Raw genomic sequence first — 24,803 nt, 5'->3', positions numbered from 1 at the left:
ATGATAACAACTTTAACTCTTAATATTTATACATTGTGTCACTTTATTCTTAATTTTAAAAAATTTAATCCTTAAAATTTATATTTTGTGTAATTTAATCTTTTTGTAGTTTTGCTTTTTATTTATTTATTTATGGTCTTTTCATTTATAAAGTTAAAAAAATAAATTTATCAACTAAATTTAATCGAAAATATACCAAAAATGAAAACACTAAAAATCTAAGATAATAATTTTAATAATTTTATATATTTTTTAAATTAACCTTTAATGTTATAAAGAAAAGTAAAATTACAAAAAAAAAATACTAAATATTATTTTATCTTGTTATGGTGTTCGCCATTACCAAGCCGTTATCCGACTAGGACCGACCCAATCCTCCTTACTTCAGTAGTGATAATTTGCATAGTTCGCTTACATGAGTTCGTACGTGGTGGGTTCGCATAATCATGTAAGCGAACCCATGCTTATAAAACACGTGTTAACCTTAAAATAAAATACGTGTACATGTATGAGGCTTACCTAAGACGTCAAATCCAAAAATCGTATCATATAAATAGAATAAATTAACCTCCACAAATGCAAGATTATGTTAAAAATTATTTAATAAAAACTTTATGAAAATTATGTAAGTATCCAAATACAATAAAAACATACAAAATTTTCACTTGCATTAAAGTTTGCCATACGCTACCGTTTTGGCCACACGTCCTGACCACATATATTTAATAATAATTAAAAAAATAAAAACCTTCTCGATGCTTCTAAATTCTTATACATCAAAAGAACTAACGACCAATTAATACAAAGACAATAACACCCTCAAAGAACGTTCAAATTCACCGATTCCAACTATTTAAACGTTGTCGTTTTCAATCCTACTAAGAGGATACTTTAGTCAACCAATAAATAAAACCAACTTCGTTTTTTTCTTCTCTATGTTCACGGTCTCTCGCTCTAAATTTCTTCCCTTCTTTCCCTTCTTTCCCCTTTTTTCTCTCTCTAAAAACCCTATTAATATTTTTTTGAATTTCCCATTTTTGACCCTCTAAAACCCTAAACCTCCTTCTTCTTGTTCCGAGATGTTGATGTCCAGGGCTCTGTCACGCGTCTCAAGGAGCGTTGGTGCACGCTCTTTGCTTCTCTCTGCTCCGAAGAGCTTTCAATCTCCAAGCCTTTCCACTCAGTTTCACTCTCTTGTTAGTGAATCTCCGAATAAGGTACAAAAATTAGTTACAATAAATGAATTTGTGGTTAGTTCTGGTAGGGTTTTGCTAGGGTTTAAGGGATTTGTTCTTTTTTTTATTACTATTGATTTTGCTTTTTTTATTTAAATTATGTGTTCTGATTTGTAAAGTTGAGCACTTTGAAGTAGAATTTCAGTTTCTGTTATTGAAATGAATGTTACTAATTGCATTATTAATGATTTATTAGTTTGAATTTCATATTTTTTCATGTTCATTTTTATCAGTATCTTGTTTGGTTCTAAGGTTCTCATTTTTTTTTCTTTTTTAATCAGATATTGAATGACCATTTAGGAATTATGATCTTAAACTTATAAATTGATTCCTTGAAAGCATAATCAATTTCATACATATTGATAAAAATTCGATAAAAGTATCATTGAGGCACTTGTACTAGGAGCTAAATTACATTTTTCCCCTCTTAAATTAGTCCTTATACATCAAAGAGCAAACTGGTTATTCTGTTAAAAATTCATTCATTTCTACTGTCAAAAACGGGTATATGTTAGAATGATATGATGTACACTTGGCGTGTTATTCTGTCAGCCACACCGGTTTCTAATGGTAGAAAATGGATGAATTTTTTAATAAAAAGACCTATTTGCTCTTTGATCTGATATGCAATGACTAATTTGCTCATTTTTTTAGTAAAGGGGGCAAAATGCAATTTGACTCCTAGTATAAGGGTCTTTATAATACTTTTACCTAAAAATTTCTCATTTTAGTGCATTTTGGTTGAATTATGGTGCATTATTGTATGTTGCATTCACTTAGTTTATCTATGCAGGTGATTACAAACGGTGTGTGTTTGCTGCATCATTCGAACCTCCATTGGAACGCTTTCCGAAGATTTGGGATCTCTTCGTCGGCCTCACCCGAGCCTTCCGAAAAGGAACATGGGAGTGCCGTAGACAATAATGGTCAAGATCCTGTGAAGCCGAGTGAGGATACAAATCCTGGAGAAGCTGAAGCTACAAAAGAATCAGGTTTTAACTCAGAATCCCAAAATACGATGCCTCAATCTGATAAAAGGAGGAGAAAAGCCGCTAAACGAACTGCGTTTTCTGATTCAGATTCCGAGAGCGATGGTGACTTATCGATGGCTGATATGGTGAAACTCGTGGAGGAAAAAGAAGAACTCTTGAAGACCAAGCAAACGGAGATTGAACAAATGAAGGACAAAGTTGTTCGAACTCTTGCAGAAATGGAGAATGTTATGGCTAGGACAAGACGGGAAGCGGAGAACTCGAAAAAATTTGCAATACAGGTAGGTTGATGAATCATTAAACCACCCAATTCTGTTTGGGATATCTGAAATTGATTCTAATTGTTTGTTGTTGTGCTTCAGAATTTCGCAAAGGGCTTACTTGATGTTGCGGACAATTTAGGAAGGGCTTCTACACATGTTAAAGGTAGTTTCTCTAAGATCGATGAATCCAATGACACTGCTGGGGCTGTACCGCTCCTTAAAACACTCTTAGAAGGAGTTGAAATGACTGAGAAGCAGCTTGGAGAGGTAGGCTTTTTGTTATTTCGCCAAAACTCAGGTTGTTAGTTTTGAACCTGTCTATAATTTTGGTAGTTCTCATGAAGCTGAGTTGTTAGAATTTTCATACTCGAACTTTTGTGGGTTCAATTATCGCATCTGTTTACTGGTAAATGGGACAAATTTGGTGAATTGGATTCCTCTTAAATCATTGAACTTCATCTGAAAATGTGTTTACACAGTGATGTGTGCTTAGTTAATCCTGCAAGTTATGAATTCTTCCTTGTTCGACACATTTTCAGACTTGGGTTTGGGGAGACCCTTAAGGACTCTCTAATTACATGAAAAAGAAGAGAAAAATTTGTAGATACCCATGTCAAATATATACCCGTGTCCGATCATTATATCCTAGTCCAAGTAACATAGGTTTCTTCTGACTTGGACAATGTTTGGCCTCAATATCTGTTTCTATAACATATTAGAGTTTTATTACTGACCAGTTAGAATGTTTACTGCTTTCAGGTATTTAGAAAGTTTGGAGTGGAAAAATTCGATCCTAGAAATGAACCATTTGATCCACACAGGCACAATGCGGTATTCCAAATACCGGATAATTCCAAGCCTCCTGGCACGGTTGCTCATGTTTTGAAGGTATTATCTTCTAATCCGACTTTGTGTCGAGAAATATGATTAGTAACCGATTACATTATTTGACTCAAGGTCCCTTGTCTCTGTTAACCACAATTTGCCGTTTGAAATTTGAATGACCGAAATGTTCATAGTTAATTTAGTTACCGGTAAATGTATGTTTCTGTTGTTTATTACAGGCAGGTTACATGCTCTATGATCGAGTTATTCGACCGGCTGAGGTTGGTGTTACTCAAGCAACGGATGATGGTGCAACCGAGAATAACACAGGTGACAAAGTCTCTGATGTTTGATTGTAGGTTAGGTTGAGTTTTTAATGGCAAATTTTCAAGAACTTTGCCTATGTGATAAAAGAACTATACACATATGAAGGTTTTCTATGTTAAGATTCATCTATATTTTTGGTCATCAATCTCTTGTTTAGGGTTTGGGTTATGAATGAACTACTTCTTGATTCGATCATTATCGAGCTGAGCTAAACTTGAGCTAAACTTAAGCAATTCGAGCTATCAAGTCAGCTGTAACAAAGTGCTTGAGTAACTGATAAAATTGATCTGAGTTTTTAACTTTTTTTTAAGTGAACCTATCCAGTAGGTCCCTATATTACAGGGACTGGATTAAATTAGTACTTCTATTATTAAACGAATCAATGTACCATGGCATCAAAAAACTGTTTCAAGTAGCAATCAATGTAGTTTCTCATTCTTAACTTATCACTTAATGTAGAAAATGTTGATTTTGGATGGTTAATTTTATTTTATTAAAAATCTAAAATAAATTATCGTTTAAAAAAAAAGAGACATTCAAATCATCATATTTATCTTTCATTCAAAACTATTCAAAATAATATTAAACTATTAGTGTATGATTTGATTGGTTCAATCGAGTTGCCTAATTGAATTAAATAAATTATTAAAATAGAAAAAAAATGAATTTAACTAATCCGATTGATTGGTTCAGTACTCAGATTGAACCAAGTCTAAAAACAATGCAAATATCCAAATCTTCCATCTCAATTAATATGCCAAGTTTGTAACATTATAATAAATTATGGTACACTCACGATATAATGAAAAAAAAAATACGTGCCTTTGGTTAAAATAGTAATATTGAGGTATGACGGTTTTTAGGTCCAAAGTTTAGATTTTATTATGTGTATGTAATTTTTAAAATGTATTTAAAAAGAAAATACTCTTAAAAAATATATTTGTGGCTTTATAAAAATATTATATTTTTAATAATTTCACAATTGAATTAAGATCCGGTTGAAAGTGATATTACATGTACGCTAGTTACATGTAATGTTTAGTCGCAAGGGAATGCTAATATCATTTAGGCTTTAAATATGCTGTTGTTACGTGGGATTTGTCTTATGATAACAATAATCGAAGTTACCAATAAATGTTGGGTATAGTAGTAAAATATATTATATTTTAAAGGAAGAAATGTAAATTCAAACTTTATAGATAATATTGTTGAGAGCAAAGGTGAAGCCAAAAAAAAAAAATTATTGGGGAGTTGAAATTAAGTTGTATATTTTTATTAGAGTTGAAGTGCCATTTGACAATTCTAATAGCTTAAATTTTTATAATTTTTAAAAGTAAATCAAAAATTTATATTTTTAGGGATTAAAGTATAATTTTATTATTTATTAAATTAAAATCTTGTAAAATTTAAAAGGCCAAAAATGAAATTTTATATTTTACGGGTCCTCCCCTAACACAAATCCTCAAAAAGATTAATTTTCATTAACTTTAAAACCATAGAATAATTTAATTATTAAAAAATAATCAAAATTGGTTTGAACGAAAATTATATAAATTTTTTTACCTAATGATGTGAATGTAAAGTCTGGTTTAATTCTAAAATTTTATATTATAATAATCATATAATTTTGAACTAGTTTCTTATCCCGTGCAATGTACAAGTTTAATTACTTTTAGAATCATTATGGTTTATATTACGATAGATTTGGATTGATTTCTAATTTAATTTTTTAAATAAAATTTTAAGTCCAAGCATGACTTAAGATGGTCCGAGTTAATTTTGTTGGGTATTAGTAAGATTACTTTTCGATCACTTAATTTTAAAAAGCTATAAAATAATTATTAAACCATTTGAAAGCTTTCATTTAAGTTATTAGACTGTTAAAATTATTGCATGGCTTACATTTGCACCGATTGTACCAATCGAACGCTACAAATTTACGAACCAAAATCCAAATAATTTTTTTCTGTACTCTTTGAAACCAATCGTCAGATTGATTTGGTTATGAAGTATGTTCTTCTATTCGTTGATGAGTATTGATCCACCATATTGATCGTGAATTGTCACTTGAAGCTCATTAGGTAGACTTAAAAAAAAAACTTAACAATTCAATAACTTAAATAAAAATTTACGAATAGTTCAGTGATGATTTTGTAACATTTTTAAGTTGAGTGATCAAAATGTAAATTTATTAATAGTTCATTGACCTAAGATGTAGTTTACCCATCATTTTAAATTTGGGTAAACTTCTTTAGTAGTCACTCAGTTATGGTTTTCTTTTTTTTTTAGTCACCAAACTATGAAAAGTTACAAAATGGTCGCGCAACTATTCAAATTTGTCTTTTTTGGTCAACCAATTATCTTGGATTTTTTGGTGTTTTCATTTTTTTTACCTTAGCCAATTGGTGATGAAAAAAAATTTGAATAGTTTGGTGATTAATATCTAAAACTACCTATAACTCACCATTAACCCATAAATAGGAGGATAATGCGTTTTAACGCACTCAGACTCACGTCATCTTAAATTAACAACAATGCCCATATCAATCGAACTAAAACTCAATAACACTTTTTATTTTTTTAGATGAATATATTTACGAAATATCAATTTAATTTTTATACTATAAAAAAAATTAAATAATACCAAATTTTAACATAATTAACATTTTCTATTTAAATAGAATTATTTTATAGGCATTAGGACTAACTTTACCAAGTACATTCAGCAATTTTCTTACGTTGACAGTGTCATATTCGTAAATATTCCTAAAAATACGGGTACTTATCCACCACAAGAATTTGTAAGGAAAAAGGGTCCCATTCCTCTGCATTTTTCGGCTTCGCGTCTCTCTGTCTCTGCTTCTCTCACTCCCACAAACTTTGTTCAGTCTCCGTAAAGATCAAAGCTTTGGATCTGAAAAAAGTTAAAAACCCAGAAATCTCTTCTTAAAGCAAGATCTGGGTATGCATTATACTTTCTTTCTTTATATTTGCTGCATTTCAGTCGTCTTTATCTTAGTACAAATGGTGAGAAAGTTGTGAATTTGTGAAGTTGGGTTTTTATTGTTGAAGCTGATTGTTTGGTTTTATAATGAAATTGAAGTAAGGGCTTGTTGATTTTTTGAGTGAAGAATGTGATAATGGAGTTTCATATTGCTAATAAGTTTTGTTTTTGTGTTGCTTTTTTGGTGAACATATGGGAAGCTCAATAGTTTAGTTTTTATTGGTTCTTGAAGTAAAGATTCTTGGAGCAAGACATTCAAGATTACTTTTTGTAGGTTCTTGCATAAAATTCTTTGTAAATTTTCTGCTGGTTTAATTGCTCCATCAATTGCACTTTGGTTCTTTTTATAATACTTCAAGTTACTCACCTTATTTCAATTCTTGTTAGAGGCATTATATAATATAATTTCTTTGCTAAGTGGCATAGTTGAATCTCACATTGTTTATACACCTTTTGAGGTTCTTTTATCTAGCTTTGTACATTTTGAATTTATACTTTTGTTGCCACTTACATCATGTTAACACGTGGACCAGTTTTTAACAGCAGAAATGGACGAAATTTGTACAGAATGATCAGTTTGCTCTTTGGTCTAACTTACAAGGACTAATTTGCTCATTTTTTGAGTAATTAGGGCAAAATGCAAATTGACTCCTACTACAATGGTCTCCATGATACTTTTGCCTATATGCTTTAGTTACTACTATAATTCTCGAAACTTCTTCTAATTTAATGATTTGCCATTGTTTGTGACTTTTGCTTTAGGTGTTTTATGTCATTCAGTCTAGTAAAGTGCTGTTTCTAGCTAGTCAATAAGGTGTGTGTTTGTGTGTGCATGTATATATATTATTTTCTCCTTGCTGCTTTTTTTCGTGTGTGCTTCAAGATTTTAAAGAAAAACGTAGTAATATTTATTAAATGCTCCCCATGGTGCAGGCAAAATGGCAGATGCTGAAAACCCACTTCTAGGAGAAATCACTTGTGGTTCTTTAATGCAGAAACTGCAGGTAATATGGCTTCTAAGTTTGCTTTCTCCGATAAAATCTTTGTTTCTAGCACCTGTTTGTTTTTGTAAGAAATATAGCTGGTAAAATGTTATCCATTTGATCGTAGGAAATTTGGGATGAAGTGGGTGAAAGTTATGAAGAGAGAGACAAGATGCTTCTTCAGATAGAACAAGAGTGCTTGGATGTGTACAAGAGGAAGGTTGAGCAAGCTGCAAATTCGAGAGCACAACTTCTTCAGGTCTTATCCGATGCCAAACTCGAGCTTTCAACACTTGTATCAGCTCTCGGAGACAAAAGTTCTGTTGGCATTGTGAGTAATCACTTAATTTCACCTTATATTCAAAGTTGCTACGGATAAGTGGGGAGCTATTAATCTTGGTATGCAAAATAAATGTTTATTTATAAGTTTACTGTAAAATAGTTCGAGCTACAGCCCATGTTATTCGTTTGGGTTTGATAACAGCCAGAGAAGGCATCCGAAACAATCAAGGAACAACTTGCTGCTATAGCACCAGCACTTGAACGGCTATGGAAACAAAAGGAGGAGAGAGTTAAGGAGTTTTCCGATGTACGGTCTCAGATTCAGAAGATATGTGGGGAAATTGCTGGAAATGGCAGTGAACAGACAGGTGCTCTTGTGGTCGATGAATCCGATTTGTCCTTGAAGAAGTTGGATGAGTATCAAGTAAAATTGAAAGAACTTCAAAAAGAGAAGGTAAAATTCATTGGCTTAAATATCCTGTGGTAAAAGTACCATGATAGCCCTTGAATCGGATTGCATTTTGTCCCCTCAAAAAATGGACAAATTAGTCCATGTATATTAGATCAAAGAGTAAACTGGTCCTTTTGTTAAAAATTCCTTCCATTTCTATTATTAAAAAGTGATCTGTGTACAGTAGCATGAGGGTACACGTGGCACGTCATATGTCACTACTTGATTATTCCGTTAGCTACACTAGTTTTTAACAATACAAATTGATGAAATTTTTAACAGATTTGATCTAACGTATTGGAACTAAGTTGTCTATTTTTTAGTAGAAGGGGCAAAATGCAATGTGGCTCCTAGTATAGGGGCCTCAATGGTATTTTTTCCAATATCTTGGTATCTAGTCTTTATATAAACCAATACCATTAACTTTTTTCATTGCATTGCAGAGTGATAGACTTAATAAAGTCCTTGAATTTGTCAGCACTGTACATGATCTCTGTGCTGTCCTCGGAATGGATTTCTTTAGTACTATAACTGAAGTTCATCCAAGCTTAGGTGACTCTACTGGTGTGCAGTCAAAAAGCATTAGCAATGATACACTATCGAGGTTGGCCAAGACGGTTTCAGCTCTAAATGAAGATAAGAAGCAGAGGCTTCATAAGGTCTCTTTTGTTTTTGATAGCGAATATATTCTTCTTCATTTTTAAAATTTGAAGTCAACGTTTTCCTCTTTTGGCAGCTTCAAGAGTTAGCTACTCAGCTCATTGATCTTTGGAATCTGATGGACACTCCCGAAGAAGAAAGAAGATTATTCGATCATGTTACCTGCAACAGTTCTGCATTGGTTGATAAAGTGACTGTTCCTGGTGCTCTTGCTCTAGATCTGATTGAGCAGGTAATCAAGTTTCTTGCTTGATTGTTTGTAAGTTTAAGCGAGAACAATTGCTTATTTAAATTCATTTTCTCTTGTCCTTAAGGCGGAGGTGGAAGTTGATAGGCTCGATAAGCTAAAGTCAAGCAGAATGAAGGAAATAGCTTTGAAAAGACAACTGGAGCTTGAGAAGATATTTGCCTCGGTTCATATAGAGATAGATCCGGAAGCTGCTAGGGAGAAAATTATGGCTCTGATTGATTCTGGTAATGTTGAGCCTACTGAATTACTAGCTGACATGGATAATCAGATAATGAAAGCAAAAGAAGAAGCCCTTAGTCGAAAAGAAATATTGGACCGGGTTGAAAAGTGGATGTCAGCTTGTGAAGAAGAAAGTTGGCTTGAAGACTACAATCGGGTATTTACGATATCACTCATCAGCCTTTGTTTCTCTTTGACTTCTTGCTGCCACCGCTCTTTTCCCTGTCGGTGGGTGTGCTGATTTGTGTCTTTATACAGTTGTCCTATATTTCATCCTAACACAATACAATTAAGAATATTGGCCTGAAGTGCCATGTTCACTTATAAACATTTTTTGTTTTTTCAAATATGGTACATTAAGTATAAAAATAGTACTAAAGACACCGATATGCTGGTGTTCTTCCTTGTGAATGCTCATAAGCTTATTTCTTCTATCTGAAATTAAGTGTTTTGCTTCCACTGATACTTTCCTGCTGAAACAGGACGAGAATCGGTACAATGCAAGTAGGGGTGCACACTTAAATCTCAAGCGTGCTGAGAAAGCTCGGATTCTGGTCAACAAAATTCCAGGTAGGACTATCTAGAGTAATAGTTTAATGATGTTGATTCATATTCCATCTGTGGCTAATGTGCACTCTTGTATTTCCCTGAACTGTTGTTAGCGATTCAATATATTGCCTTGTAATCTACCTTTGATGAGGCTCAATATATATATACACGTACATATGTATGCATATATCAAAGATGGAGGTTTGATAGTGAATAAAATTCGTGTATATACCTTAAGATGGTCATCATATTGCTATTGCATGGGATTCAAATTTTGAGAGATGAAATGATGTTTAGCATGCATGCATGGCAATAGTTTTTTTATTCATTGGTATTATTGGGCTTCTGTAGGTATGGTTGACACTTTGGTTGCCAAAACTCGAGCTTGGGAAGAAGATCGTGGCATATCGTTTATGTATGATGGTGTTCCCCTTCTTGCCATGCTAGATGAATATGCAATGTTGAGGCAAGAACGAGAAGAAGAAAAGAGGAGGCTTAGGGTATGGTTTTGATGGTAAAAGTACCATGAAGACCCTTGTACTAGAAGTCAAATTGCATTTTGCCCCTCTACTAAAAAAAATGAGTAAATTAGTCCCTATGCATTAAATTAAAGAGCAAATTAGTCTTTTCTATTAAAAATTTTATCCATTTGTATTGTTAAAATTGGCGTGTTTGATGGAATAGCTAAGTAGTGCCACGTGTACCTCATCCTGATGTATGAGGACCAATTTTTACCGATAGAAATGGATGAAATTTTTAAAAGAAATATTAATTTGTTCTTTGATCTATCGTATATGTATTAATTTACCCATATTTTTGAGTAGATAGGGTAAAATGCAATTCGACTCCTAATATAGTCGCCTTCATGATACTTTTACCAGTTTTGATTTGTTATTAGTTCATACTATATAACTTATAGCATGAACCTAGATCTTAATTTGAAGAATTATGTTGCTCCGACTTTTCATTTTCCTTATAGTACCAATGCTTTAGACCATTATACGACACATATTTAGTCATGAGTATGAGGTATGATTCTGCATTGAACATACTTATCTATCATTTCGGGGTTAGATCATTCAGGTTTGACAGTCAAGTTCGAGTTATTTTGGGTGCAGGTCATTCTAGGTTTGAATCATTTTTCAGATTTAGGTTGGTCAAATGAGATTAGGTCAGGTTCTAGAAGTCCAAGAAGGTGAACTAAAAAGATTTTTCAGCTAACACTGACATTTTTCATATTTAGGGTCAGAAAAAGGTCAGTGAGCAGCAAAACATGGAGCAAGAAACCGCCTTTGGTTCAAGGCTAAGCCCTGTTCGGCCAGCTGGTCCAAAGAAGGTGGTGGGGCCTCGAGCAAATGGAGGAGCCAATGGAACCCCGAGCAGGCGGTTGTCTCTAAATGCTAATCAACATGGCAACAGATCTGCAGGAAAAGACGGGAAGAGAGACAGTATGAAGTTGGCAGCTCCAGCCAACATCGTTACGGTTTCAAAAGAAGACGCTGCCTCCCACGTTTCGAGAACGGATTCGGTTCCGGCATCACCATGAGAGATTTAACAACCCCTTTTGTCTTGTTATTACCAGATTGTTTATTTAGTGTATTGGTTTGAATCCAAGAGCTGTTGTTTGTAAGGGATATAGTTAGTGACTGGATTGTATACTATATACTGTTATATTTGCTTAATAATGTGATATAAATATTTAGCATTTGGGAGTTGGTTTTCATCTTTTTGCTCAGTTTCAAGCGTTTTAAGGGTTTGAAAGATTTTCGTTGAGCTCATAAATGGTAATTACTGTCTTATCTTTCGTTTTAAGGGTTTGAAGGATTTTTGTTGAGCTCATAAATGGTAATTACACATGAGACTCAGAACTTGGATTTTCTATGACTTATAAACTTCAACATTATTGCTAATAGAACTAAGAGATCATTGGTTTTATTCAATCGTCTTGTATTTTCGATTTGAACCAAATTAACAAACTAATAACTAAAGAAATACCAACATTATTTTTATTTCAATTTTATTGATCCGGTAAAAAATGTATAATGTCAAATTTAGCCCTTAATGATTATATTTCTTGTCAATTTGGTTTTTATTCTTTATTCGAGTTAAATTTGACCCTTAAACTTTTAAAAATAGTCAAATTTGACTATTGCCCTTTTAATAAAAAGTCTAATTGATTTTTTTAATGGGAATATGGACTAAAATGTTAAAATTTAAAACATGGCAGCATTCATGTACTTCATGCTATTTTTTTTAATCTTTATGAATTTTTTATATATTTTTTGAAATTTGATATATATATTTTTATTTTTTCTATAATTATTGAATTTAGCATGAAATGCACATGGATTGTCACACGGGTTGCAACACCAACATTATTAAAAATTAATGTTTTAGCCAACATTTCTTTAAAGAAGAGCTGTTTGGCTCTTTTTTAAAGGTTAATGGTTAAATTTAGATAAAAAAAAGAATAAGGGCCAAATTGATAGAAATATAAATATTGAAAACTAAATTTATCATTATACCTTTAAAAAATACGACGAATAAATTGAAGTAAAAAGAAAGCATTGTTTTCTTTTTTTTTTTAATTTTTCTTAACTACAAAATTGTCTTCTAAACTATACTATATTATTTTTACTTAAGTTTTTTTTTAAAAAAAAATACTTAAGCTATCATTTTCGTATCATTTTACTAAAAAATAACTTATATTAGTTGAATAATTAAGATTTTTTAATGGTATTAATGGTTTGGACTAAGGACTAACATTAATAAATATTGGTGTACCAAATATTACCGATAAAAGTACCATGAAGACTCTTATATTAGGATTTAGATTGCATTTTAAGACAATATTAAAAAATAAGCAAATTAATCTATGTAAATTAGATGAGCAAAGTGATCCTTTCTACTAAAAATTTCATCCATTTCTATTGCTAAAAATTGGTACGATTGATGAAATACCCAAACTGTTATATGTGGCGTGCTATGTGTACATTATGTTGACGTACATGGACTATTTTTTAACAGAAGTACATATTTACTTTTTGATCTAATATATATGGACTAATTTATCCTTTTTTGAGTAAAAGGAGAAATTGCAATCGAACTCCTGGTACAAGAGCCTCGATGTACTTTTACCCATTAATAAATATAGGTGAACCAAATAATACCAAATTAAGGTATAAGGACTAAATTTTAGGTTAAGCATTTTGCAGGGATTAAAACCAGAATTTCACCTTTGTCATAACTTTCAACTACGAAGGTTCTTGCTCGTATAAAACGACGTAGGTTTTGTTTCTTTCACTTCTTGAGATTTCTCTCAAAACACTTCTTTTTTTCCTTATTTGATTACAGGTTTAAGAAAAAAAAAAGAAAAAAGAAAAAAGAAGGCAATGGCAAGCGATAACGAGCCAGCGAAGCTACTGTTACCGTACCTTCAACGAGCCGATGAGCTTCAAAAACATGAGCCTCTCGTTGCTTATTACTGTAAATCCTTTTTTATTGTTAATCTTTTTATTTATTTATTTGTGGAAGCTAATTAGATCGTTTTTTAAGGCTTTGATTTTTTTTTTGGGTTAAAGGTCGTTTATATGCAATGGAAAAAGGATTGAGGATACCCCAGAGTGAAAGAACCAAAACCACCAATTCTCTTCTTGTTTCTCTCATGAAGCAGCTTGAAAAGGTTGTTTTAAATTATGGGTATTTTGATTTGAATTGTTTAATTATTTAGGTATAGTTTACTTTATGACAAAACTTGATCTATAATGTTGAATCAGATGTTTATGATTGATTGATGCGATTTTATGATTGATCTTAGAACTGTTTAATCAATTGGGTCTAATTTTTGGTTTTTTTGAGAGTTGCTGTTTTGCACTAGTACCTTGGAGGCTTTAGGTTGTTAGTTAAAAATTATCTGGTGGCTTAATCTTAATGTGCGAAATCAATTGTTGGGGATCTGCTTAGCAGGGTCGACTTTTATACCTTGTTTATGCTGCCTGTAATGCCCTCACATTGTCTAAAAGTTCTTTCTTCATTTGTAATTATGTTATCTTTCAGAAGAAGGAAAATATATTTCCTTTCTGTTACCGGTTTGCTTTGTATTGATCATCACTATGTGATTGTTTATTGTACCATTTTGTCATTTGATATATATAAATTTGGGTTAATTGTACAAGATGTCCCAAACTATGCCCTGATTCGAAATTGGCCCCAAACTTCAAAAGGTTTTAGTTGAGGCCTTACAGTATAGTACTATATCGTTCTGGCTTTTCCCGTCAAATGTGAATTTGAATATAATATGGAGCATGTGATCAAATTTTAAAAATGTTTGTACTTGTTATATGGATAATTTGAATATGGCATGTTAAAAAGCAGTAGAAGACAAAAGTTAGTTAAACAATTGATCAAAGCTCTCTCTCTTTCCCTCTCTTAATATTTCCATACAATATGTATACATGTGTTTAAAATTTGATTCACATGTTTTAAATATTTTCCATATCTGATCCGCGTTGACATTTAACACCTAAGCTGATGGCTAGACTGATGAAAAGGCTTAATTGATACCATACCGATATGCTAGAACGTTTTGAAGCTTGGGACTTTGGGTCATAATTAGGAATCTTAGGGTCATGGTTTAGGAAACTTTAAACTACAAGTTAAATCCAGACTGCACTAGTACTGAGGCTCCAGGTCACTAGTTAAAATTTTGCCTGGTGGCTTACTCTTAATGTGCAAAATCAATTGTTGGGATCCGCTTTGCAGCATCAACTTTTATGCTGTGTTTATGCTGCCTGTAATGCCCTTACATTGTTTAAAGGTTCTTTCTTCATTTGTAATCAATGTTATCTTTCAGGAGGAAAATATATTTATTTCTTTATTATGAACTGATTGCTTTTTGTTGATCATGGATATGGGGTTGTTTATCCTAACAGTCAGTTGTCTTATGATATATATGAATTTGGATTAATAGTGCAAGGTGTCCCTGAACAATGCCTTGGTTCTAGATTGGTCTTAATTGCTATGATAATGATACATTGGAACATTTTGAAGTTTGGAACTTGGGCTCATAGTTTAGGAAATTCTAGGCAATAAGTTAAATCCAAACTATGCACTAGTACCGAGGCTTGTAGTTTAGGAAACTTGGGCTCATAGTTTAGGAATCTCAGGGTCATAGTTTAGGGAACTTTAAGTAATAAGTTAAATCCAAATTATGCACTAGTACTGAGGCTCCAAGTCACTAGTTAAAATTTGCTTGGTGGCTTAACTTAATATGCAAAATCAATTGGTGGGATCCACTTTGCAGCATCTACTTTTATGCCATGTTTATGCTGCCTGTAATGCCCTTACATTGTTTAAAGGTTCTTTGTTCATTTGTAATCAATGTTATCTTTCAGGAGGAGGAAATTTTTTTATTTATTTATGTAAACTATATATCTCTCCTCGTTATTGTTAGAGGATTTTGATATCCAAGGATATTTGATGCATTGCAGGATAAGAAAACGCTGAGGTTGGGACCTGAAGATCATTTACATCTAGAGGGCTTTGCATTGAATGTCTTTGGAAAGGCAGACAAACAAGATCGTGCTGGACGAGCAGACCTGTAAGTGAATCTTTATTATATATGGCCATTGTATTAGATCTTATTTTGTCTCCATGCCTTTGAGGCTTATCTTTTTTGGAGGTACGAGGAACCTGTGGCAATCAGCTCATTTATTGAGCTAAATAGCATGGTTGCAGTTTTGGTTAAATTTATATCGCATTATCTTCTAAATTTGAAAAGTTCCTTCAATTGCGACCTTTGACCCTTTTACTTTAGTAGTTTGATGTATCTATAAGTGTTATAAGATTAACTTTGGAGCTTGGTACAGGAATACGGCAAAGACATTTTACGCTGCCAGCATTTTCTTCGAGATTTTAAACCAGTTTGGTGAACTTCAGCCTGATGTGAGTTTCTACTTGTTATAATGTTCTCTTCTTCTGTAATGCTGGTGATCGCTTGCACTGTAATGTCTTAGTGGTGTTTCTCAGTTTCGAGACTTTTATGGTTTTCTTCTGCAGCTTGAGCAGAAACAGAAGTATGCCGTTTGGAAAGCTGCTGATATTAGGAAAGCTTTGAAAGAAGGAAGGAAGCCCATCCCGGGCCCTCCAAATGGTGATGAAGATTTGTCAATTCCATCAGCTACACCTGGTGTTGCATATGTATGTCTCCAATCAGAACAATGCTTTAGTCATTGTATGAACTGAATGTCACTGACAGATACTCAAAATTCTCAATAATCTTGATCTATGCTTGTCCTTGTAGGATCTCGGACAGCACGAACCTGCAGTTACCAGTCCGAGACAAATGTCCAGTACATCACCTCAGTTTCATGATGAAGTAAATAACCAGCGTTATATTCCACCACAATCTCAATTCCATGATAAGTTTGATGGTCAGCATTCTTCGAATATTTCACCGTCACCTCCTTCATTTCCTTCTGACGGTTACCCTACTCATGATCTATCCTCCTCGCACCAGCACGAACCCCAACGAGACTTTCATCAACCATTCTATCAACCCTATCGACAAGATTTGCCACCGCATATGCCAGTTAATTACCCACCCCACGAATCTTCTGCCTCTTGTTCATTTGCTAATTTCCAGTCATATCCGAGTTTCACGGAGAGTAGTTTACCTACAGCCCCGTCTCACTATCCATCATCCTATCAAGGTTCCGAGACTCCTTACAATCCTCCACAATCGGCCCCGTCTCACTATCCATCATCCTATCAAGGTTCTGAGACTCCTTACAATCCTCCCCAGTCAGCTCCTCCGACAACAAGCTATCCATCAACAACCGCTCAATACTCTTCAAGTAGCAGAAACGGGAAAATCGCGGAACCTTCACCACCTCCTTCTGAGAAATACCAATACGACAGCAATTACCAACCGCCGCCGGAGAAAATCGCCGAGGCACACAAGGCTGCTCGGTTTGCGGTTGGGGCCTTAGCATTTGATGAAGTGTCGACGGCAGTCGAGCACTTAAAGAAATCACTTGAATTGCTGACTAATCCATCGGCCAGTCATTAAGTGTTACCCATTTCTGGTGTTTTGAATTATATGGGTTGATTTGTGAAGGGTTTTTATTTATTTAAATAGAGTTTGGAGATTATGAACAACTGTTACTTGTCTTGTAATTTTCATTCGAGAATCAGATCATGTTTCATCATGTTTTTTTATTACAATTTTGTCTTTATTTTTTCAGCCAATTTTATTCAGAGTGAGAAAACGACAAGAGAAATCCAAAACTATGCATATGGAGGGAAAAGCCTAAAGAAAATCTGATATATTGTCAAGTAACAATCGTTTAGACTTGTTAATTCAATTTAATTTAATTTAATTTTCACTCCATTTTATTTGATCATAGAAGATTTTTAATTCAAATTTGTCCAGTTGACCTGAAGTTGAAGTTCATTTGAATCCGAAATGATTTAAATGGTTTAAATCTAAAATGATTTAAATTTGGAATATTTCAAACTTGATCTGGTTCGAACCCTAAATGATCTCAATTGAATAGTTGAGATTAAAACTTGAATATAATACGACTTGAAAAAAAAATTGGTCTGGACATGAAACTAAACCAAATTGAAATAATTTGAAAATTTTAAGATTTAAATTGACTTGAATTGAAATCATTTCGATCCTACAAGTGTATAACCCTTTATAAGCATGCTTTTCAGACATGTCAGACACAAAGTAGGAGTAGGAAAAAGAAAAAAGTTTAGACGGTTAGAGTTGATGAAGGTTCACACAAGGTTAATTGTGTCGAGAGATTAAGGAGAGAGAAGTTAATTGTGTCGAGAGATTAAGGAGAGAGAATATGTTCCCTTTTCGTAATAAGAGTATATATATGTTAGGATCTTAAGCCATATGTTGTTTCACAAAATCCTCCCAATCTACATAATGATGGGTCGACACACCTTACAAGTGACAGGTGGCCCTCGGAGGGGTCCTTGTTATTGGTGAGGTGGCGAGCTTTGGAAGGGTAAATACTTGGCATAAAGTGTAGAGAAAGTTGAGGGACTAGAGGTGAAATTTTGTTAAAAGACAGCATGACTCATGAATATATTGTAGAGAAAGTTGAGGGATTAAATGATCAATTTATAATTTAAATAATTCTGACATGGTAATGATTAAGGATTAAATTGGTATAAATTTATAATTAGTGGAAATATTTTAATATTTATTATTTTTAATTATTAAATTAATAGATTTTATTTTAGAATGGTGTAGAAAAGATAATGATATCTTTCTCTCATTCTCACGCCACCCTCTTTTCTCCGTCTTTACAACTTTTGTTTTTATTACAAATGGATCCTTTCCACCATCTCCAAGCTTTCTAAGCTTAAGTCCTCCAATTTCCTTCATGAATATTTAGTGAAATAAACTTAGTAGTTATTTTAGTTTCATGAGAAGTGCATCCATAATTGTCTTGGAGGAGAGAGAAAATAAGTATTAGGGTTTGATCATAAGAAATTAAGGTCAGTATGATAAGTTTTTTTTAATGAATTTCATGTTAGTTTTGTTCAAAGATCATAGATTTGTTATTTAATTATAATTTCGATAAGTAAATATTGTATATTTTGATATGAAAATGAAGAAAAAAGAAGAAGATAATGAACAAGTTGATGACAAATACAAAGAGCTAGCCAAAGAGTAGTTGTAGAAGAAGAAGATACATACATACATGTATATATATATATATATGAAGTGATGTATGTTATTAAATGATTTGTGAGACCATATTGAATTGCTACGAGCGTGATTATTGAGTTGATGGGAATTAATTTGAAAATAATTTAAAAGTATATAATTCTATTCTGAAATGCAGATAGGAATTTGATTTTGTTATATTTGTCTATCTAGACAAAATATGAACTAGTAGAATTTAGATTACATGCCATTAGGAAGCATTTAACGTGCTTTTTGTTTTGTTAATGCACTTCAATGTCACTCTGTTTTGATTAAGCACTTCAGTGCTATTCTGTTCTGACATTGCACTCCGATACTATTTTGTACTATTATTGCACTTTAGTGTATCTCTGTATTACTTTTGTATATCTTGCATGTTCTATTAAGTCGACATTGAGCATCTGATAAAATTTAAAAGAATTATGATCATTATGACAAGATTAATAAGTGATTGAAATAATAATGAATCCAAGAATAATAAATGGAGTATAACATAGAAATTCTATTGCTATTAAGTTCTTAAATTATTTATTATAACATTTTTGTATTTTTTACATTTAATTATGAAAAGGTAGGTTTAATTCTCGTTGTACTTACTAAGCTTTCACAAGCTTACCGCATTATTTTGAACGTGTAGGTAAAGACGTGAAATGAGGATTTATTGAGGATCAGTCTCTTCACATCTCAAAGACTCGGAAAAGAGTATGAAACCTTCCTTTATTTTGATCCCAATATATGGTATGTACATAGGTGAAGTATTTGTATAAGAAAGTGAGTGTTTAGTTGATCTCACACTTGTGTTTAATATGTTTTAGATTGTTGAATATAATATATTATACGGTTCGTGAGTTGTGGTATATGGTTGGATTGATTTTGGACACTTAAGTGTGGTTTAGAAGTGTCTTAAATGCGTATTTTTCAAGTCCCCTATTTCAAGTCTCGAAACATTCCGAATGTGTCTCAAGATATAGAAACTTCAAAGATAAAAATCTATAATAATAATGCCATGTCTCGAGATATAAAGGATTTTGTCTTGAGACATATACTCATTTATCTTAAGACAGGGAAACTTTGAAACTAAACTTCTATAGTGCCATGGCTATGTCTTGGGACATGTAGGTCTTGGTCTCGAGACATATGAACTTGCAACTAAATTTTTTTATTGGAATTAAACGGGACCTGAAACAAATTTTATACACAATTAATCTTTATTAATAGTCTAACTATATTCTTAAAAGTATAATAAGGCCTTGAAATCATTATTTAAAAGTGGTTGAAATCGTAAATGTATGTTCAATGTTAAATATAACATTTATTGCATGAATTTACTCGGGTAATGGATGTTACAACTACATTTGCCATTGTTTTTCGCTGATTTTAGTAGAATCATAGGATGAAGCCTATTTCCGCTACAACTTTTACCACGCCATCTTCATCAAGCTAAGGTGTGGTCATGTTACTTGCTCCACCTTCAGGGGGCCTGCTCAACTGAGACTTCGCTTTCTTGGTTCGCAAAAAAGGATTGAGAATCGAGACTGCTTTTACATCCAATAATCTGAGTATCCACTTTGCACAGAAAAGGTTGTTATGGTTATTAAAAATAATGTTGGAGTAGCCTCCCTACCTAGCAAATTTTATAGCCAAGGTGAAGGGCCTCACCTCTACTAGTTTAGTAGGAAAATCTACTTGAATCGAATGTGCAAGGCCTCTAGTAACAAAGCCATCTACATCCCTTGCGACCACGCCCACAAAGTAAGCACCATCCACATTGAGTTAATAGAGGGAGCCCACTTCACATGTAGTCGTCGAAATTGTGCAAGTAAAGTTAGCTTGCAGTATCTATGCATGATCAAATGCCATTCTAGGAGGAGTCGTCTTTCCTTGCATCACAAACTCATTATGCATATTCCATATTTGCCAAAGAAAAACAATAAAGCTAGAGTAAGCATGACTGACCACGATTCTCACTACATTTTCAAGCCAATTGATGTAACTCTCTTAATGTAAGAACCTCCCTAGCATAAGCACAAACCTTAAGAGCATGCAAAATATCCTTTAATCCATTCCCACATCTCTTAATAGAAGGATCATTTGACATTATAGTACTAACAGTCTTTGCCGCAATGGATAGAATACCATGACCAAGTCTCCACCTTAGGTAGAGTCTTGATTTTTCAAATAAATCACCAAAACTATCTATGGAGACCAACACTCAACTCATTGTGGAGTAGCCAACCTTGGAAGGCACTGTAGGAATCAACAACTGCAAGATGGATTGTGCATTATTATTAGAAAAAAAGTTGCGACCACCTACAAATCCCATGATGAGGTGCTTTCTTCTACCAATTCTTTGATGTAAACTTCGACCCAAAATAATGTTTGTAATAGCCCAATTTCGAGTCTGATCGGAATAGGTGGTTTCGGGACCCCTTAACCGAGTAAAAATATTATTTTTATTATTTTAATAATGTTTACAGTGTGGTAGTATTACTGTGTGAAGTTTAGTAAAGAAATTTTACCGATTAAATAGTTAATTAGGTAAAAAGGATTAAATAGCGTAAAATGAAAACTATGTGTGCCATTAGTAAAATGAATTACTTGATAATGGCTTTATAAATGGGAGTCCTTGCATGGAAATTATACCGTTGCATATTTGAGTGGACGGTAGTGGACCTTGAATTTCATAATTTATTTGGTTATTAAACATGGGTATTTTGGTAAATTAGAATAATGCTTAATAAAATAAAGCCATATGATATTTTTATTATGTTTTCATCATCTTTAGCCGAATAATTAAACAAAGAAAGGGTTTTGGAAGCTTTAACATTCGGCCATGGCTTTCTAAGGGATTAAGGTACGGTTTTTGATCCGTTTTTAATGATTTCTATGTTTTTGAGCTCGTTGTAGCTCGGTTTAACTGACCCGTACCTCAATTTCTGAAATTGGTTGTGTTTTTGAAATGTGCCATTGATGAGTGCATGTTTGTTTTAATATTTCTTGTTAAATTATTGATGGTTGTTTATAGATATACAAGTTTTATAAAGAGATTTTTGATGAAATTGAGTATTTGGGATTAAATTGAAAAAGATAGAATTTTTGTGGTTAGAAATGTGAATAAAATGAAATTATGGCTGTTTAAATATTATAGAAATTCGGCTAAATACATGTATATTGGGGTTTTGTGTATTTTTGCATAATTATGCATTAAGGACTAAATTGTTAAAGTATGAAAATTTAAGGGTTATTTTGCAAAATGGCCAAAATACTTGTATATGTATTTAATTGATTATGTTAGTGAATAATTGAGTTAAATTTGGTTAAATTAGATCAAGCCAAACGAATTCAAGATTTTGATCGAGGAAAAATCGGAAAGTAGACGAATAGTCGACGGATACACGAGGTAAGTTCGTATGGTTAAAAAAAAAATCGAATTATTAGCTACTAAAATTGTTTTTAATTGATGTTAATTGTTTACAGAATGAATAAATAACTAAAATTTATCGGCTCTATGAATATGTTGCAGTCATTGAATTATATGATTAAATTGATAAAAAAATTATATGATATAAGAGATGATGGATAATCTGCCAAATTTAAGTATGTAATGGTAGATATGTTAAATGGCTTTGTACTTGATTATATTAATTTACATGATGATGGGATGCCATAATATATATTCGATCTTGTGTCTGAAAGTAATGAAGTACTATGTGGTTGAGTAAATGTATATTGGAGTTAATTGAGCTTTAATATATGATAAATTAAATGCCTTGTATGTGGTAAGTTACGAAGGAAATATTTGTTGTTGATTAAATTAAATACTATATATACACATATGTGCCAAATTGAAATGTATATATATAAAAAAAAATTGAGGTTGCCGAATGCAAATAAAGTTGATAAATTTGAATTGATGAATAGTGAGTAATCGAATTTCGACACAGAGGGTGCGAGTATAAAAGGATATAGATGTAAAAATTGCACTAAGTGTGCGGGTCTGATAATTGAGCACTAAGTGTGCAAGCTTAAGTATCTAGCACTAAGTGTGCGAATTCGATATATAATGTTGAATAACTATTGGCACTAAGTGTGCGACTTTTCGAGTAATTGGGAATGATTGAAAGTATTTTTTTCCTTGAATTTCTTGAGAAGTATTTATGAGTTATAAATTTGAATTTGAGCAGGTTATCAAACCTATAGGGTTAATATTATAGATCGTAAAGCTGTGTGATTGATAATGGTAAAGAAGGTTGCATGATAGATGTACAAATTGGATGAGTAAAATGATATGATTATATATATCTATATGCGATACCATGTAGCAAGTCTATAAGAAATTTAAATGTTCTTGTTTGAATAAAACAATTTGTTTAAAATGTTAATTTTGGATTTATGGCTAAATGAATAATAGCCGAATGTAGTAAGGATAGAATGGGAATGTTTGAGTTGTTTTGATTAAGTATTGATATTGAGAAATTGAATGGAAAATGTATGATAATCGAATTTTCTTATGAATGAAAGTGTGCTTGAGTTGATTGTGAATAAATGATATTCGGGTTTCTAGCCTAGCAGGCTATGTGTCGGAGAATTTGATCGGGCTTCGTGCCTAGTAGGCTTATTGCCGGTGGATAAATATCAGACCTTGGGTCTAGCAGGCCTTGTGCCGGTGAATGATTCAGGCTAAAAGCCTAGCAGGCCTTGAGTCGGTGAGTTTTATCAGGCTTATTCCTAGCAGGTTTACACCGGGTGCCAATGTGGTACGGAATGTGTAAGACGAGTTGGATGGTCAGATATGACCTAATTTATTTGTTATTCAAAATTAGGTAAGTAAGTAAAATGATTATTTGTTACAAATTATGAATTATTGATGTTACTGATGAGTTAATATTTATACGGGTATAATTCTACTATCGGTTATATAAAGGTGTTATAGGTTATACGTAATGAAATAAATCGACCTAATGCTATATGAATTCTATGATATTAATATTGTATTGGTGATATGTGATATAAATGGTTTAGTCACATTTATGGCATTTAGTATGCAAGATACAGGGTTTTTGATGTTGGTCTCAAGGGTTCAACTGTAATTATGATGCTGCGAGAATAGAAATGATGATACAAATCAGTACAGGTATACATGGTACACTTGACAAGCAAGTGACATTGATAAATTTATATGACACGTGAGTAGATGTGATAAATTACACATGAATTACATGACTGTTAAGGAAATAAATATTGAATTAGATGAGGCTGGTTTAAAAGCAATCTTATTGCTTAAAATGACAAGCTTAATGTTAAATCTTTTATACAGTGCTGATAATTATGTGAGCTACTAAGCTTATTAGCTTACTCTGTCTATTCTCTGTATTTTACAGTTATTCGAATGCTCAATCAGGTTGGAAGTCATTGAAGATTTCATCACACTATCCAGGAGGCAATTGGTATTCCTAAACTCTTTGAAATTGGGTAATATGGCATGTATAGGCTAGTTAATAAATTGATTACATGGTCACTTGTTTATATGAATGTGAGATGAATTTTGAGTATTATGATCAAGCTATGTGATATAACTTGATATGAGAAAAGTTGGTTTGATACGAAAGCATTATATGATGTGTGCATTTAGTGTTAAAATTTATAATTGGTATTTTGGTTTGAATGATATGTAATTATGGATGAGTTGATAAGAATGTTGAAATGTGATTAATTTGTAAGTGGTATTTAGATGCTTGTATATATGTGACTACATAGAATGGTCACTTTAGTATAAGCTTATATAATTGTTTTAAGCATGATATGTTGGATTAGTGTTGAATGATGTTGACGATTGATAAGTTAAAGTCTTACTGTTCTGGTTTGAGTTATAAATCCGATAATGCCTCGTATCCTGTCCCAGCATCAGATACGGCTAAGAGATGTTACAATGTTCATAGGAACCTAAGAGCTCAGTAATACTAGAGGCCACCTATTTATCCCCAAATAGTCAAATATGAGTGAGTATATGTTTCGTGCACAAATTAATGGGA

General features: G+C 32.7%; 3 protein-coding genes and 1 long non-coding RNA gene across 6 annotated transcripts; all 4 read left to right on the top strand.

Annotated features, from left to right (window-relative positions):
- The first annotated feature begins 803 nt into the window (after nt 1–803).
- On the top strand, nt 804–3,941 carry LOC107932773 (grpE protein homolog 2, mitochondrial). Of its 2 annotated transcripts, XM_016864870.2 has the most exons (6): nt 804–1,217; nt 2,029–2,227; nt 2,315–2,508; nt 2,590–2,757; nt 3,250–3,378; nt 3,555–3,941. In XM_016864870.2, the coding sequence occupies exons 1-6, from the start codon at nt 1,080–1,082 to the stop codon at nt 3,666–3,668; spliced, it is 942 nt and encodes a 313-aa protein (XP_016720359.1). In that variant the 5' UTR covers nt 804–1,079; the 3' UTR covers nt 3,669–3,941. The 2 variants fall into 2 exon arrangements, with proteins under 2 accessions (XP_016720359.1, XP_016720358.1); XM_016864869.2 differs by having other exon boundaries at nt 917–1,217; nt 2,029–2,508.
- Nucleotides 3,942–6,449: 2,508 nt separating this feature from the next.
- Nucleotides 6,450–11,763, top strand: LOC107932768 (65-kDa microtubule-associated protein 1). Of its 2 annotated transcripts, XM_041110698.1 has the most exons (11): nt 6,467–6,604; nt 7,409–7,460; nt 7,580–7,650; nt 7,757–7,960; nt 8,114–8,365; nt 8,806–9,021; nt 9,099–9,254; nt 9,337–9,648; nt 9,974–10,061; nt 10,392–10,540; nt 11,284–11,763. In XM_041110698.1, the coding sequence occupies exons 3-11, from the start codon at nt 7,585–7,587 to the stop codon at nt 11,584–11,586; spliced, it is 1,746 nt and encodes a 581-aa protein (XP_040966632.1). In that variant the 5' UTR covers nt 6,467–6,604; nt 7,409–7,460; nt 7,580–7,584; the 3' UTR covers nt 11,587–11,763. The 2 variants fall into 2 exon arrangements, with proteins under 2 accessions (XP_040966631.1, XP_040966632.1); XM_041110697.1 differs by lacking the exon at nt 7,409–7,460 and having other exon boundaries at nt 6,450–6,604.
- A 1,587-nt stretch (nt 11,764–13,350) lies between these two features.
- LOC107932776 (protein HOMOLOG OF MAMMALIAN LYST-INTERACTING PROTEIN 5) lies at nt 13,351–17,258 on the top strand. The gene is made up of 6 exons (XM_016864872.2): nt 13,351–13,526; nt 13,622–13,722; nt 15,530–15,639; nt 15,908–15,983; nt 16,098–16,238; nt 16,342–17,258. Exons 1-6 carry the CDS (start codon nt 13,433–13,435, stop codon nt 17,107–17,109), a joined length of 1,290 nt encoding a protein of 429 aa, XP_016720361.1. The 5' UTR covers nt 13,351–13,432; the 3' UTR covers nt 17,110–17,258.
- A 4,252-nt stretch (nt 17,259–21,510) lies between these two features.
- On the top strand, nt 21,511–24,501 carry LOC107932718 (uncharacterized). The gene is made up of 3 exons (XR_001693476.2): nt 21,511–21,625; nt 22,098–22,171; nt 23,336–24,501. It is a non-coding gene; the product is annotated as an uncharacterized lncRNA (long non-coding RNA).
- The last annotated feature ends 302 nt before the right edge of the window (nt 24,502–24,803 follow it).

Source organism: Gossypium hirsutum, chromosome A04 (genome assembly GCF_007990345.1).
Source record: "Gossypium hirsutum isolate 1008001.06 chromosome A04, Gossypium_hirsutum_v2.1, whole genome shotgun sequence".
NCBI classification, from domain to species: domain Eukaryota; kingdom Viridiplantae; phylum Streptophyta; class Magnoliopsida; order Malvales; family Malvaceae; genus Gossypium; species Gossypium hirsutum.
The sequence above is the reverse complement of the archived record's forward strand: the minus strand, read 5'-3'. Positions and strand labels throughout refer to the sequence as shown.